At 36.1% G+C, this 15,842-nt stretch overlaps 2 protein-coding genes across 2 annotated transcripts in view; one reads left to right on the plus strand and one right to left on the minus strand.

Moving 5' to 3' along the window:
• Nucleotides 1-1,966: 1,966 nt before the first annotated feature.
• LOC112056710 (protein FAM161A) lies at nt 1,967-11,173 on the minus strand. The gene is made up of 6 exons (XM_024097188.2): nt 10,242-11,173; nt 8,741-8,905; nt 5,364-5,585; nt 4,072-4,348; nt 3,386-3,678; nt 1,967-2,736 (listed from the first exon to the last, which is right to left on the minus strand). Exons 1-6 carry the CDS (start codon nt 11,021-11,023, stop codon nt 2,367-2,369), a joined length of 2,109 nt encoding a protein of 702 aa, XP_023952956.1. The 5' UTR covers nt 11,024-11,173; the 3' UTR covers nt 1,967-2,366.
• Nucleotides 11,174-13,778: 2,605 nt separating this feature from the next.
• LOC112051368 (ubiquinone biosynthesis monooxygenase COQ6, mitochondrial) overlaps nt 13,779-15,842 on the plus strand; it is a 36,245-nt gene continuing 34,181 nt past the window's right edge. Inside the window, exons 1-3 of the mRNA XM_052888086.1 lie at nt 13,779-14,137; nt 14,598-14,788; nt 15,221-15,475. Of these exons, the coding sequence (XP_052744046.1) occupies nt 13,957-14,137; nt 14,598-14,788; nt 15,221-15,475 (627 nt within the window). The 5' untranslated portion in view covers nt 13,779-13,956. The remainder of the gene's footprint in view (nt 14,138-14,597; nt 14,789-15,220; nt 15,476-15,842) is intronic.

Raw genomic sequence — 15,842 nt, forward strand, 5'->3', positions numbered from 1 at the left:
TAAAAAATAGGATAACTTAAAAACTACTTAACCGATTTTCATGTACAATAACAGATATATATATATATATATAAGTTTGCACAAAATCGGTTGTCATTTATTATCACATTTTTTGTAACAAATGAATTCAGAAGTAGGGTAGGGGTAGGGTATGGGTAGGGTGGGTGTAGAGTAGGAGTAGGGTAGGGTAGGGGTATGGTAGAGTTGTGGTAGGGTAGGGGTATGGTATAGGGGTAGGGTAGGGGTAGGTTAGCGGTAGGGTAGGGTAGGGTATAGTAGGGGTAGGAGTAGGGTAGTGTAGGGTAGGGGTAGGGAAGAAGTGCAAATAAAAAATAAGTCAAAGCGAAGCTTGACCGGGTCCGCTAGTAAATAATAACAAATACTTAAATTTGTGCTTTTATTAATTTTCTACAGTGTCATTTACAACAAAACAGTTTAAAACCTTTTAAAAATGAAAAACTTAAAAAATACAGGATATTAAACTTAAACAACAATCCTTTAATACTTACTTTCAACTCACTAGCTCCGAAAAGTCTTCTTTATAGCCTACGTGCGTGTAAAACGTTACTATTTTGGTATTCAAATAAATTTTCCAGGATAGGTAGTAGTTAATCTCGTTTTTCTACTCCCATTTCGTAATCTACTTAATATAAAATCTCAAACCATATCTCAAATCTATCCATTCCTCATGTCGTTTAGTAATGTTTATTAGCGCATGGGTAAACAGTGCTACAATGAGTTTTTGTTAATTTTTAAATAGTTCCATGTCATTGGCTACAAAAATTCAGGTTTTCTTATTAGAGACAAATCTAGGAGTCCACGCATATACTAAAATCGAGGAGTCCCAACGCCAATTACTTATTATATACCAAGTTTTGTTCACTCTTTTATTTAGTTTATAATAGTCGTAGAAAAGGTATTGTATGCCACTGCACGAAATTAGCGATTGTAGCACCCGTGCCGTCTACTATGCAATTTGGCTTGGCTTCATTGCAGAAAAAACACAAAAGCAAACTACAATGACCCCTATTACATGACATAGGCATAAATACTTATTGTAACATTCGAAATTCAAATCACTTTACATGCTAACTGTTATAATAGGTACCGATTTTGCAGAAATTCGAGCTAGTAAGACGAACAAATATAAGAACAAAACTTAACATAATATTATCAAAGCGTCAAAGACGGAATATTTACAATGCACCTGCCTATACTTGAAACCATTACATAGTATGAAATCGCTTCCACAGTAGTGAAATTTTAGTCCAGCAATAGATAGTGATTCAAGAGGAAGGTTTTTATGTAGGTATAATAACATAAACTATTAACTGCTTCGACCAACACCTTAAGAAGCTTTCGCTTAACTGTTGGATCAAGAGTCGGATACAGAAGGCAGTGATTCTTGAGACGGCGTGTATTGTGAGGAGGTTCCTAACTCTGGAGCCCTGACCACCGGTTGCTTGGGCACTCAAATGTCCCGCATCGGGAGATCGGATTTTTTTTATAAATTTTATAAAGTGTTTTGTATTTTATACTTATATTGACATTGTTAAAATTAAAAAAAAGAACTAATAAATAAATGAGAGAGTGAACTATTATAATACATACAAATAATTAAAAAGAGGGCGTACAGCGGCTGTTGAGTCATATGTTTCATCCCGATTGGCAGCGGTCAGCGGTGTGCTTGTTCCATTATAATATCATTTGGTATAAACTAATCATAATATTAGTATTTAAGATATGCTCCCATGCGAAGATGGGGCGGGTCGCTAGCTTAAAATAAAATACATTTTTAGTTGTATGCAAAGATTTTATACTATTAGCCTATTATTTATTAGCCTACAAAATCACCGCAATAAGTGATGCGAATTTAGCGACTCCACTGAGCACAATTTTGTATTTGCTTACGTTATATATTTATGTATATATAGTTTTACACTTCCCAAACACAATTCAACATTTTAGACAATATTTAGGTATTATTGGCTTAAATAAGTTTCATTGTTTACTATTCGAGTAAATGAAATATTTAATATTTTTAAATTTATGTTATAAGAAAATTAGCCACCTTTATTCGCTTCAGATTTGTCGCGCTCGTGACATATGTAATAGTATAAAATTTTTGGGTGTATGAACAACTATTTGAAATAAATCAAAAAATCAATAATATTCTTACAGAGATAACTATTTTTTACTGTTTTAATTCCACACCGTCTAATAGATCTACAGTATTGTTTGTACTGTCAGTTTCGTTTTAATGTTTTATGCAATTCTAACAAACGAGTCAATGGTCAATTTCAAATCTTCTAAAATCATTTGCAATAAAATCGAATTTGCAATAACAAAATAGCGCAATACTTCATTTAATTTCTTTCTAAACTGTCTAAGGAATTTTCCTTAACATCTCTGCCATCGTAAAATTCTGTTACACTAGATTTCTTGTCTAAATATTTCATGATATCCCCACGTAATTCTGGCGAAATACTAGGACTGCCTAAGTTGTAGACTTTACTTTTTCTACCACCTTTCTTTTTACTAGGACTTTTCCTTGGAGACAGTTGTATTGAATCAACAGTCGTGGCTCCTGAACGTGGTGCATAGTATCTCTCGAATAGCATCGGTTGTTGCTGGACCCTTCCATACATCAGCTCCATTTCATGGAGAAACTCTTCCCGCCTCATCCTCTCTTCATCACGCCTCGTTTGCAATCGCATTGCTATGTCCTCTTCGTGACTGAAACGGTAAATTGACAAATATTAATTTGCTTTAATAGACAACTTATCTTTGATCTAATCACTGATTTATTATTCAACGTTTAATTATTGTATGCTATGCCATCGTGCTAAAATCAGAGTTGTCAATGATAGTTCTAACTAATCCTAATAAAAGAAAGGTGTGCGTTTTACTTTTAACCTTCCTGTACCCGCGCCAATTTTTGAAACACCTATACCCGCAGTTTTTGATATTCTTACTGTATCAAAACCTGTTTAAGTAATATTTAATTTTAAAACTTAAGTATAAATGAGTAAATTAATGGTATACCTACTATAACTTCATTATCACTAACTCGTATGTAATGGACTTATTAGTACTTACAAAACAGCCCTAAAAATTCGAGATTTTTCTTAGGTTTTCCAAAAAACCGAACTAATCGTATTTTTTACTTTGAAAAATAAAAATAAACTTACACTAAAAAGAAGGTACACTAAAACGAAGTAAGCAATAAATCCGATAGCTAGCAAAAATCTAGACTCGCCATTGTTTCTAGGAAAAAAAATATGACTGAAAATGTGTTTTGTCGGTCTAACAGATGCGTGGTTATAGGAAGGATAAAGAGAAAAGATAAACTGAAAGTTTACGATCCACCAATCTATTATCTTACTTGTTCTTAACAAGATGCCAAGCAGGTTTAGACCTGAGTAAGCGATCCCGTTGCCTGTTCTCAGACCTCCGTCGTTGCTCTGCCATCCGTCGAGCTGATTCCATTTCGAACTTCTGCCTGACTGCTTCAGCTCTGAACAATGCCGCTAAATTGGACCGCCCAGCCGCAATACCCTTTAGATCCAAGGCAGAATACGCTTGCGTTTTATTAAAAACGTCTTCGGATTTGTCGACAGTACTCCTACTGTTGCTACTTTTTGTCCCTTCGTAAATCTTCTTTGTGATGTCGATCATCTGAAAATAGGAGTAATTTAATTCTGACAAATTTGTTTATTGGAGCCATGAAAAACGGAAATACTCGGTCAAATCTATGTACCTATTTGTGTCGCTTGCATTTTAGACTTTGGGCTCCTGGTCATCGAACACCATAAATTTATTAATATGGTGTCTGACAAATTGAGCCATGGGTCAGATAACCCAAGAGCTGACGCTTATTTCGCCGAAAAAATTGGTCTGAGGACTGAAAGGATAGGCCTTTCCAACCAGAGGGATAATAACGCAAGTGTATTGGATATCCTGCCCATCAGTAAACAATTAGATGGCGCAACTTACTTCTCTTTCATAAAAGAGTTAACTGTTAATTAATCAATAAGCTGATGATGATTTTGATATGAATTTTGGACAAACCTTTTTAGATGCTCTTTCTGCAGTATTGAATTTAAACGGTTGTGGACTTGTGGTAATAAAATCTTCTTTGGCTTTCGACTTTCTCATTTCCTTCGTCGGGCTGGAACAGCGCTGTCGGTCTGAAGAGGTCACTGAAGGGACTGCCGGGGAAGGGTCTCTGGGTAGGTCGCTGTGAGCTGCCGGGGTTGACAGGCGGCTTCGGTCGCGCACAGCTATGCTGCCTGGGAAGCGAGAGTTGCGAAGCATTTCCTCCGCCCGTACACGACGGTTCATCGAGCTGGAAAGAAAACCTTACTTTTGTGGTTTCAGAAATGCTTTTAGATAAAAGCACTTGAGAAATTACCTAACTAATAAATTTTTTTGTATACCGATATTAGAGATAAAACGGTGTTATAGGGGGTCATCTCTGGATTCACTGAGCGATATGGAAATAGTTATTTATACCACTGACATCTAATAAGAGACATTGTAGTACGAATGATTTTGCGAAGCTGAATTGCACAATAGACAGCTAGTACTACAATGGGTAATTACGAGCAATGGCATACATGACCATGATAAAATAATTAAAAATAATAAAAATGTACCAGGACAAATTCTGTACATTGAGAATATTTAAAAAAAAATGTTGGAGTGCATTAGATAATGGATACTGAAACCAAAACCAAAAGTATATTTTTTTATTTATGTCAGTCTGTGTTTTTGTTGACCAGGCATCACGCTGTAACTACTAAATGAATTTAAATGAAATTTGTCACGAATTGTGACAGTAATATGAAGAAAGTTATAGAATACTCTTTGTCGCGAAAATAAAATCATAAAGAGGTGAAATTTTTGACGGCCTCCGTGGTGCAGTGGTATGCGCGGTGGATTTACAAGACGGAGGTCCTGGGTTCGATCCCCGGCTGGGCAGATTGAGATTTTCTTAATTTGTCCAGGTCTGGCTGGTGGGAGGCTTCGGCCGTGGCTAGTTACCACCCTACCGGCAAAGACGTACCGCCAAGCGATTTAGCGTTCCGGTACGATGCCGTGTAGAAACCGAAAGGGGTGTGGATTTTCATCCTCCTCCTAACAAGTTAGCCCGCTTCCATCTTAGACTGCATCATCACTTACCATCAGGTGAGATTGTAGTCAAGGGCTAACTTGTAAAGAATAAAAAAAAAAAAAAATAAAATAAAATAGGGGTTCAAAGTTTGTGTAGAGAATTCTTAATTTTTCGCGTTAGTAGGCGCGTTAGCGCAGGCTGATCTCTAAATAAAAAATTCTAAATCTAAATCATTCGGAAATTCTACCGGAAAAAGTTATCCTCCTTAATTTTGTCGTAAAAATAGTTAGAAAACAGGTTCTTTGGCACCGGCCGCGCTCGAAACCGCTTTTTCTTCTTGCACTTCGGTAGCACGCTCGCGGCTCTCTCGCACGCTCCGCCGATGGACGCTTCTTCGCGCTTCGTGAAGCTAAACGGCTTCATCTGAGCACGAAGCTCTGCTTCGCTGTTTATCTTCGTTATTGCTCGTCTGCAAAACCAACTTATGATCAGTCAGTGAACGGTAACTTTGTAGAAAGCCGTGATAGCCCAGTGGACCTCTGCCTTCGATTCGGAGGGCGTAGATTCGAATTCTAAGGGTGGCCGCTACAATTTTTAGTTGGCCGATAATTGGACGACTTTTTAATTGGTTGGTTGGACGATTTAGTTGGACAGATGTGCGGGCTGTCACACATCGCTATACCTGTTTTATAATCGGCCGATTAAGTCGGCCAACTAAAAGTTGTAAGTGAGCGGGGGCTCTAACTTTTCAGTTAAGTATGGAATTGCATTGAAGTGCATTTTAGGAAATTAAATATCACGTGTCTTAAGCGGTGAAGTAAAACATCGTGAGGAAACCTGTATACCTGAGAATTTTCTTAATACTTTTAGGTGTGTGATGTCTGCCAATCTGCATTTGGCCAGCGTGTGGACTATTAGCCTAACCCCTCTCATTAAGAGAGGAGACTCGTGCTCTACAGTGAGCCGAACATGGGTTGCCTTTGGTGCACCGTAGCGGGCTTAGAGTAATGATGATGAGTAATGATCGGAACAGTGTCTGACGGGAAAGTTTGTGTGTTCATAATATAGTAAAAATAAAATTCACAGGCCACGCTGATGATCGACCTTTCTTTCTATTATTAGTATAGATAACTTTTCCGCGGTAATTATAAACCTAATTAGGTACACTAGACCAGGGTTTCTTAAACTTTCGGCTCCACGAACCCCTGTTAAAATTTCCAAGAGACAGCGAACCCCTTATTAACTAATGAAGCTCTCCCCCCCCCCCCTGCCGACAAATGGCGAAACCCTAGGGCCTAAGGGTTCGCGTACCCCACTTTGAGAAACCCTGCACTAGACTATGCCATATATGCAGACAGGTCAACTTTGACCGGTTTTAATTTGCGATAAAAATTATGTATCTTTAACTTCGTGATAAAATAAGGCGGGTTTTTCCAATGCGATAAATTCCCAATCATGCGGTAGTCACCATATTTAGTGTTTATGCAGGACTGTCCTATTTACCTACTGATTCCGATGATAAAGTTAGCGCCATAGGATATTGGATAATAAAGTTCATGAAGTTTGAAGATTATTTTTGTACAATATTCATTTCTCATACTCGGAAAGTAGTGTTGCTTTGATCTCAGTATTGAGGTGGAAAATGCTGCTTCCCTACACAGGGACTAAAAATAGAACTGCTGTCAGAATTGATGTGAATGTTCCAACGTTTTGCGAGCTAGTTTATCCTTCTACGTGCAATTCGCACTACGACAAGTCAACCAATAGCGGACGAACCGGGATATTACTGTCGCTTTCGCAAAGAAAGAGAGAGGGAGTAATATGTAATTATGGCCTATCATGCGACCAACAACATATCTCATGAAGATAAATAAACAAATGAGAAGTTTGAAATTGGGCCCACTTTTCAAAACGATACGAAAAATTTACTAAAAATCTTGTTTTTTTTACTAGATTACTCCATAAGGAAAATAAGCTGATTTCATTATTTTCATACTGATCTAGCTTTACAAAAATGCGTATTTCACTGATTGACATTGGTTGTCAGCTGTCTTTGAATGTGAATATCAATGAATATCAATGTGATCAGATACGTTTGACAGTAAATTAAATATATGTATTATCTTTGTCAAACTGACAGCTTTCCTTGAGATTTTGACAAAATGTATCTAGTTAATGTGAAATCCCTAGAAAAATCAATATAACACAGATAATGCAATTAATTTGATGTCAAAAAGGTCCGAACAATTTACGCAAATGCACCTTTAAAGTAATGTAGGTGATTTAGTCAACGTAGATTTTGCTGAAAATTGGCTCCATGAGGTTTCCATAAATGTTATGATTTATGGCCAATTTTCAGATTTCTTTCGTTCGTTTTTTTGGGCCTGTGTGTGGAGACTGGGTTTCTCCTTTCAACAAATAGCGGTGCTACCATTATCATAAGACGAAAGAGATGGGACGCGGACAACTGCTGTCGTCATTGGTCGACATTTTGTCTATTTCTCTCGGTCGCATGCTGCGCCTGCACTGCTCTTATCCCGTATTCTGGTAGTAGAAGCATGGTAATAGTGTTATGTGATCAGATGATGCCTATTCAACTACCGTTGCTGCGTATTATGTTTATACAAACAACTATAGTAATATTATCTACATGTCGGTTATTGTATCAAAGTTATTTATGTACCTACACTCAAAAGTTCATAACTGATTAGCAGTAGTAGGTAACTATTTCCTATAATACGATCTTCTTTAAATATATTTTTTCACTACTCTTGCTCAAAAACACTGTCTTATGCACACTGCACAGCGGGGCTAAACAACTATTTCATCCTCTAGGGGCTAAAGTATTTTTTTTTGTCTGTTACAAATTTTTTTTATTATATTTTTTGCCAACGAAAGCATTCAAAATTAAAATTTTCTTCTTCCCATTTTCGACAATTTTTTCTTGCTCCACTAATAATTAGTCGTTGCGTGATTATTACAAATTCAACACGAAAAGATTTCTTCAATTTGAGCCAGCAGTTTCAGAAATTAGTACGTTCAACCAAACTTCACTTAGCTTTAGCTTCCTTATCCTTAAGTATCGGGAATGGAATATTTCTACTGTTTCTGTCATATTTAAATCTTTTTATTTAAAAACACCTTGGTTTTAAAAATCGAATATCATTTATGAATTTAAAAAAATATTCTCGGTCTTGTCACCAGGGTTTTTCAAATTTATTTGGTGGTTGAGAAGAGTTTTTAGAGCAAAAAAACATGGAATTATTAGACTTTCCCAAAAATAAAGAATAAATTGCGTGTTCAGAGATTTTCATCACCTGAAGAAGCTGTGGACGCCTACAAAACGCCCATTTTGGAGACTCCAACTTCCGAATGAAATGGTTGCTTCAATGATTGGTTCTATCGTATGGAAAAATGTGTCAAATTTCGCGAAGAATACTTCGAAAACCAATAAATACATTTTTATACCATTTTTTTTTTTTTAGGATAAGTTAGCTTATGTTCCCTATTGTATTCTTTTTATTTTTAAATAGTAATGTTGTGTCACTTCCTTGATTCCCTAAATTTTCAGTACCGCCCTCGTAGGTGTAACAATTACTAACTAGACTAGATACAAATTGTAACCTCATAGCTTGATCTTCGAGTATTCTGTCATACAAAGGGATCCTGGATTCAATTGGCACCGGCTTGGCTCGAAACCGCTTCCTCTCACGCTTCTGGTGTAACATATCCTCGGACATGGATTTTTGCAGACCCCGCAACTCGTTGACTATACGATCTTCTTCGTCTCTATAAATATACACGACAATTTATTCATTTATTTTATAAATAGCGGACGTCCGCGTCCGCCCTTGACCTCTTTAATCCAGCCCTTACAGTAGTAGGTATCGATACAAAAATGGAGTAACTTCTCCCGTTTTCTCAAAATTTCCCTTCACTGCTCTGCTCCTATTGATCGTAGCGTGATGAAAAGTATACTATAATCTACCCAGGAGTATGAAGAATAAGTACCAAGTTTCATTAAAATCCGTCGAGTAGTTTTCGTTTCTATGACGAACAGACAGACAGTAAAAAATTTTACTGATTGCATTTTTGGAATCAGTATCGATCACACCCTCTGTTAGTTATTTTTAACCGACTTTCAAGGAGGAGGTTCTACGTTCGGCTGTATGTATGTTTTGGAAATACATGTTTCATGTACAGAATTGACCTCTCTACAGATTTATTATAAGTATATAGAAAATTAATATAGGTACCTACGGGACCCCGGGTTCATTCGCGTAATATCCGTTCCTGTGGGATAAAATATAGCCTATAATACTCACAAATAACGTGGCTTTCAAGTGGTAAAAGAATTTTGTAAAATCAGTTCTCTAGATCCAGTGATTACTCTCTACAATACCACAAACTTTACCTCTATAAAATACTACTAATATATAAGTTTATAAAACCTTAGAAAGCACGTCAAATTCATTAAAACAATTAAATAAACGAACTTGAAACAATAAATTAATGAGATATACCTAATTAGAATAATTTAATTAGTAATCAGTGACAAGCGAAACCACAATCCAAACCAGATGGGAAAATGAGCAAAACAAATATTATAGTGCAGGATATAGTGGCGCATGCGTTTGCAATTTTTTTTTGTTTTTTTTTTATATCCATTGTTGACATATATTATATAATTCGAAAAATCATGAATTACGGAAATTTTTAACCAAAAACATGTCAAACAATTGATGAAGATACGGTTCTTTAGGATATTTTGAATGGAAAACGTCCTTATATTCAGGACTTATAATATTTTAATGAATATAAAAAAGAACAATTGACTGCAAAACCTTTTTTTTAAGATTTTCCTATTTAGCTTTCGTTGTTTATTAACTGTCTTAAGATATCAAGTGTCAGCATACAATGTAGATACTACGAGTACCTATATCATTAATCCGTGATCATACACGATATATTTTTTTTTATACAAAAAAAAAATAGGACTCAGAAAAACAAACGAATACGCCACTATGCTCTGCACTATAAGGTAACACTCGACTCCGGTTTTACCACCTTTAATGGACGGTAAAACCCATTTGTTTTCACTCATTTGTTTCGCAAACCGTCTTACCTTTCAGTCATTTTAAAAGGTTTCGGTATCGTGATGCTCTTTCTACGTCTCGATCCAGATCGCCTTGTACGTAATGGACTTGACGGCATACTTTGCGTTTTATATAACCCATCGTCATCATAACTGTTTTCTTCGAAAAACTTATCGAATTTTTCGTCAATTTCTTTCGTAGATTCAAGTTTATCGTCGTGCCAAGATATTGAACACGCCGAATGATTTCTTTTAGGCCTATCCATTTTGGTCACTCCTTTCACAGACAGACTAGTTTTCGTTGGATCAATTTGTACATCTGACGTCAGATTTTCCAATTCACAGCCATCCGTTTTCCGTATAGGTCTATTTGTAGACGCTTTTGTGACGTTGACTTGAGGAATAGGTTTCTCAGAGATTGTCAGAGACTTTTTTCTTTGGAAAACTCTCGGATTTTTCTTTACTGTTGGAACGATTTCGTCGTTTTCGTATCTGTCATCGTAGATACAATGGTCTATATGTTCTACAGCGAGGCCGAGCATTAATTTTTTTTTGTCTCTCAGTCTTCTCAGTGTGGAATAAAACTCTGCTTCCGACAAATGGTTTATGTCGTTGTAATCAGGTATACTTCGGTAGAAATCCTTTAGTTTCTCAGCCTCGATGTCAGCAGACACTGAGCCACAAGAAGATTCTATGGAGCACTGTTCCGTCAATGTCTTTTCATTACGTTCGTACGCAGTCTTAGGCATTTTACTTACAGGATCCACTGGCACATTAACACACGCATTCCTGAACACACTACAGCTATGCATAACTTAATAATACCATAGTAATCAATTGCTAAACTAGTGAGGTTAATAAAACAAGTGAGATTCTTGTGTTTTGGTACTCGTCGCCATGGTGATTGTTGATCATTAACTCAATTTAATTTAACCTATTCATACAGTAGGGTATCGCATAATCGACAATATCAAATTAATTAGTCTACCTTTTGGGCGAATTACGTAGTCGATACTTTACTACTGAACTTCAAATTCAAATTAGATAAATTACCTTTGCCTTACATACGTAGGTACATCGCTCTGAAGCTCTATATAAGTGGACGACTAAATTGTCATGGAAAAAATCTAGTTCTTAAACCTACAGAACCTATTATAAGTACAGAAAACAAAATTAAAAATCTGATGCATCATCTATCTGGATAAGTATAATATGCATCAGGTTTCCCCAAAGCATAATACCGCAACTGTTTAAAAATATGATGACCAATGCATGCATTGCAGTTTGCATGTTAGTTGGTATGTTAGGTAGGTAGGTACGATCATGATTATTAATAAATTGTTGAATGAATTCTAGTGAAACATGGCACGATTACAGTCCATACTGTGAAGAATGGTTAAAAGTGGTCACAGGTTAATTTTTATCCCGAAAATCGGCATGGGTACCTTGGGATAAAATATGAATGTCAAAATGCCGACTTAGCTGTAAGTAATTCACTGCGTGATCCGATTTCATTTATTCTTTTTTTGTTTGAAAGACGATACCTACTTATACTTACTTTATGAGATTAAAAAATAATTGACGTTCGTCGGTTTAATACTCATAAAAAATTACCTTAGACCACTTTTTAATGGTCTAAGAAAATTACAGACGTATCATCCCAACCCGTAATAAGTCTAAACTTTTGAACGAACGGCTCATCATTAGCTGGAAATCTCACTTTTTAGCATCTAGGCTTCAACATCAAGCTTGTTTCAGTAGCCCGAGTTTTATGCAGTTTATACCTACGGTAGATCAAGTTTGAAGCAGATCGGGCGTAGGGTCCAAAAGCAGACATAGTCAGAATGTCAGAAAAACAAACTCCACGCGAAAGATGCCGCTAATTTCAAATAATAAAGGTCAAACCAACATAGGTACTCATAACTAACTATGGGTGAAAAGATTAAGTAAGAACTGATAAGAAACATGATAGCATTCATTGCTTCAGCAGTCTGAAAAGTAACAGCAATAGATAAATAACTATAGCTTTTTAACTTATTTTATAACATTTTATTTAACCCTAGAAGCCCAATCATATTTAAATAGCTATAAAGCCCAATCATACGTAAAAATTACGTGTAAAAATAAATTTCAGAGTTTTCCAATGTTTTTCTGGTAATGAACTATATTTTTGCATGAGTTATCATAATTTAAGTTTTAATTAATAAATAAAATACTTTTTAAGTTAAAAATACTCTTTATTAATATAATTATGGCACTTTAATCAAATCTTGGAAAAAAATCAACAAAAACATCAAGCTTCTAACACTATTTCTTAAAATTACGTAATTATAAAAAAAATCAAGTAGTTTTAATTGTTTTCATAAAATCAAATAAACTTGTAATAATACTATATAAGTCTCTTAGAAAAAAACAGTCTTTAAATGCAGTCTTGACAAACATCAATATTGTGTTCTCCACATATAGCCTTTAAGCATTTGCAACACTGCGCTTTGGTCATCCGCTTTTTTTATATGAACAAAATCCACAATAGCGTCGTTTCTTTGGTTCTGGCTCATCACTAATATTTTCCGGAGATGGCGGTACCACATTTTTCAAAACATTTGTTATATTGTCTCGTCTGTTATATAAAGTTGAAAACAGAGCAATGGATCAACAATATTCCGACACATTCGCGTTGGTCCTCTATTTGTGCGTATAATATTGATAGCCGAAGTCCTTCCCGTCGTACGTCCCTTTGTAGTTGACCATATATGGTTGTTTTTTCCACGTATTGACCGCTGAGGCAAACAAATTATTCTGTGTGTAGTCAATGAAGTTACCTCAAGATTAGGCAATTCCCGAGAAGCAATATTGTTATCGGAGCCCTCTTGCCTTCTTGTATCTTCAATGAAGTCGATCATCGCGTCCTCGTTATCACTCCAGACATCATCTTCAACTACAAGATCTTCTTCCTCGGAGTCCGAATCCAGCGGAGAATAATCGTCATCATTTTCTAAAATTGCAACTATTTCGTCCTGGTTTAGCTGTTGACGGGATTCCATTTTGTATTCAACCTGAAAATATTAATATCATATGAAAAATGTAACGAAGCATTAAGATTAACTCAAATAAATCACAAAAATAAAAATTTGAAACAATTTCAAAAGTTACACAAAGCCCAATTATACGACAAAATTACGTGCAACCTCTCTATTACAACAAAATGGCGGCACTTACCGAGATAACGCAACTGCGTCCTGCAAGGTCTTAATGGCCACTGAGTTGGTTCAGAAGTTAGCGGCGATCGGACGGTAAACGTGAAAGAGACAGAGATATTTCGCCGTGGTATACGTAAAATTTACGTAGATTGGGCTTCTAGGGTTAACATCGTCAATTTTTATAGTGATTAATTAATCCTCCGAGAATAAGTTTGACATTGTCATTGTAAAGAGTTCTTACCAATCTGTAATAGTTTTGACAGCTTGCCATAATTGACGTCCATGGTTTGACAGTGACGGCTGTGCGTCTGACAATGACAATGACAATGACATTTGACAATATATTTTTCGCAATCTCGTGTTGTGTTTTGTTACGAAATACGAAATTAATGATTATAATTTGTAAATAGGAATAATAAATCATAAATTTTATACTAATAAAACATCAAGGTAATTGAAATGCCGAAATAGAAAATTACCTACTGTATCAAATTAGCATAATACGCTTTTTATTACTACGAAACCAAGGAAGGGAAGCAGTCACAATGGTTTTATGCCGGGTAAATTCGTTAAATAACTTACTAATGACACGAATTTCTACACATGCAAGAAATGTGTCGACTACCCGATTGTCTGGTGATAATACTCAGGATAAGGTAAAAGGAAAATATGATATTATCATTGCCGGCGGAGGAATGGTCGGGTGCACCTTGGCCTGTGCTATGGGTATGTGTGATTTTAAATATAGAATGTTATTCAACTTTACTTGCTAAGTCTGTATCCCAAAGAGGGTTTAGACCTTCAGAATGCAGTCAATACTTTTCTGATCACTTGTTAAAAGTTGATGATCATGTACTACTACTACTCATAAGAATTGGTATTTGATGCAGATATGAGATAGCCCAGTGGATATGACCTTTGCCTCCAATTCCGAAGCGTGTGGGTTCAAATCCGATTCGGTCATATTAGTGTTGTATGTTTTGGGAGAGAAGGAATATTATTTTGAAAGAATTATAGTATATTTGTAGATTTGTATAATCGAAAATGGTTAAAAATTTTATTTTCTTTTATTTCCGCCTGGGTACAATGACTGATCCTGGGCTACATACTATTTTGGACCATCTTTGATTTCATTTAATGCTACACTTTTTAAAAATATTGAACCGTGCTATTTATGCTGTTTCAGGTAAAAACTCACTACTGTCAAAATTAAAGATTCTTCTCCTTGAGGGTAGTCCTGATAAAAAGTTTGTGTTGAAGCCTGAATATAGCAACCGAGTGGTGGCTTTGAACCAAAACACCAAGTCACTGATGAACTCTATAGATGTGTGGCCGCATGTAGAGAACATGAGACTTCAACCTGTCAGGCATATGCAAGTAAGCATCATCATCACCATACCCTCTAGATATGTCATAGCTCAGTGGATATGACCTCTGCCTTAGATTTGGATGGCGTAAATTTGAATCTGGTCAGGAACATGCACCTCTAACGTTTCAGTTATGTGCATTTTAAGAAATTAATATCATGTGTCCCAATGATGAAGGAAAAACATCATGAGAAAACCTGCATACCTGAGAATTTTCTCAATTCTACATGTGTGTGAAGTCTACGAATCCTGATTTGGCCTCATTTTTTTTTAAATTTTTATATGATTTTAATTTTAACTCAATACTTACAAGCATTCTCGAAATTGATGATACTCACACAATCCACCATACAGACAACAAAGTCATAGTCTATCCTATAAGGATTCAGCTTTTTTCTACTGCTACAGAACCCTAAAACTTGCCATGTTTCTACTTTTTCAGGTATGGGATGCTTGTTCTGAAGCCTTAATATCTTTCAGCAGTTCTGACATCTTGGATGACGATGTAGCTTACATAGTAGAGAATGACGTGCTCTTGGAAGCCATTAACAAAGAACTGAAGTCTAATGCAATACAGAATGTTGATATAGTCTATGGTGCTAAGATAGCAGGCTATGATTCACCGAAGGCACTAGGAAGAGAAATGAGAAATTTAGTCAAGATGGAGAATGGAGATTGCTATAGCTGTGATTTATTGGTAAGTTTTAGATTTATAAGTAAAGATTTGAGACTTGGTTGCTTACTATGGGCCTTATTAGAAGGCTCAAAGTCACTCAGCGGGCGACAGAGCGAGTTATGCTTCGAGTTTCTCTGCGTGATCGAATCAGAAATGAGGAGATCCGCAAACAAACCAAAGTCACTGACATAGCTCAGCGAGTCGCGAAGCTGAAGTGGTAATGGGCAGGCCACATAGTTCAAGAGTCGATGGATATTGGGGTCCTAAGGTGCTGCCATGCCATCAATGTATCTATAATATGATGTAATGCCATCATACTATAGGTCATCAATGATTTGATCAGTAGCCACTGAAAAAAATTGTACCAGGATCCCATACAAAAGTACCA

Source organism: Bicyclus anynana, chromosome 21, assembly GCF_947172395.1.
Source record: "Bicyclus anynana chromosome 21, ilBicAnyn1.1, whole genome shotgun sequence".
Lineage (NCBI taxonomy): Eukaryota > Metazoa > Arthropoda > Insecta > Lepidoptera > Nymphalidae > Bicyclus > Bicyclus anynana.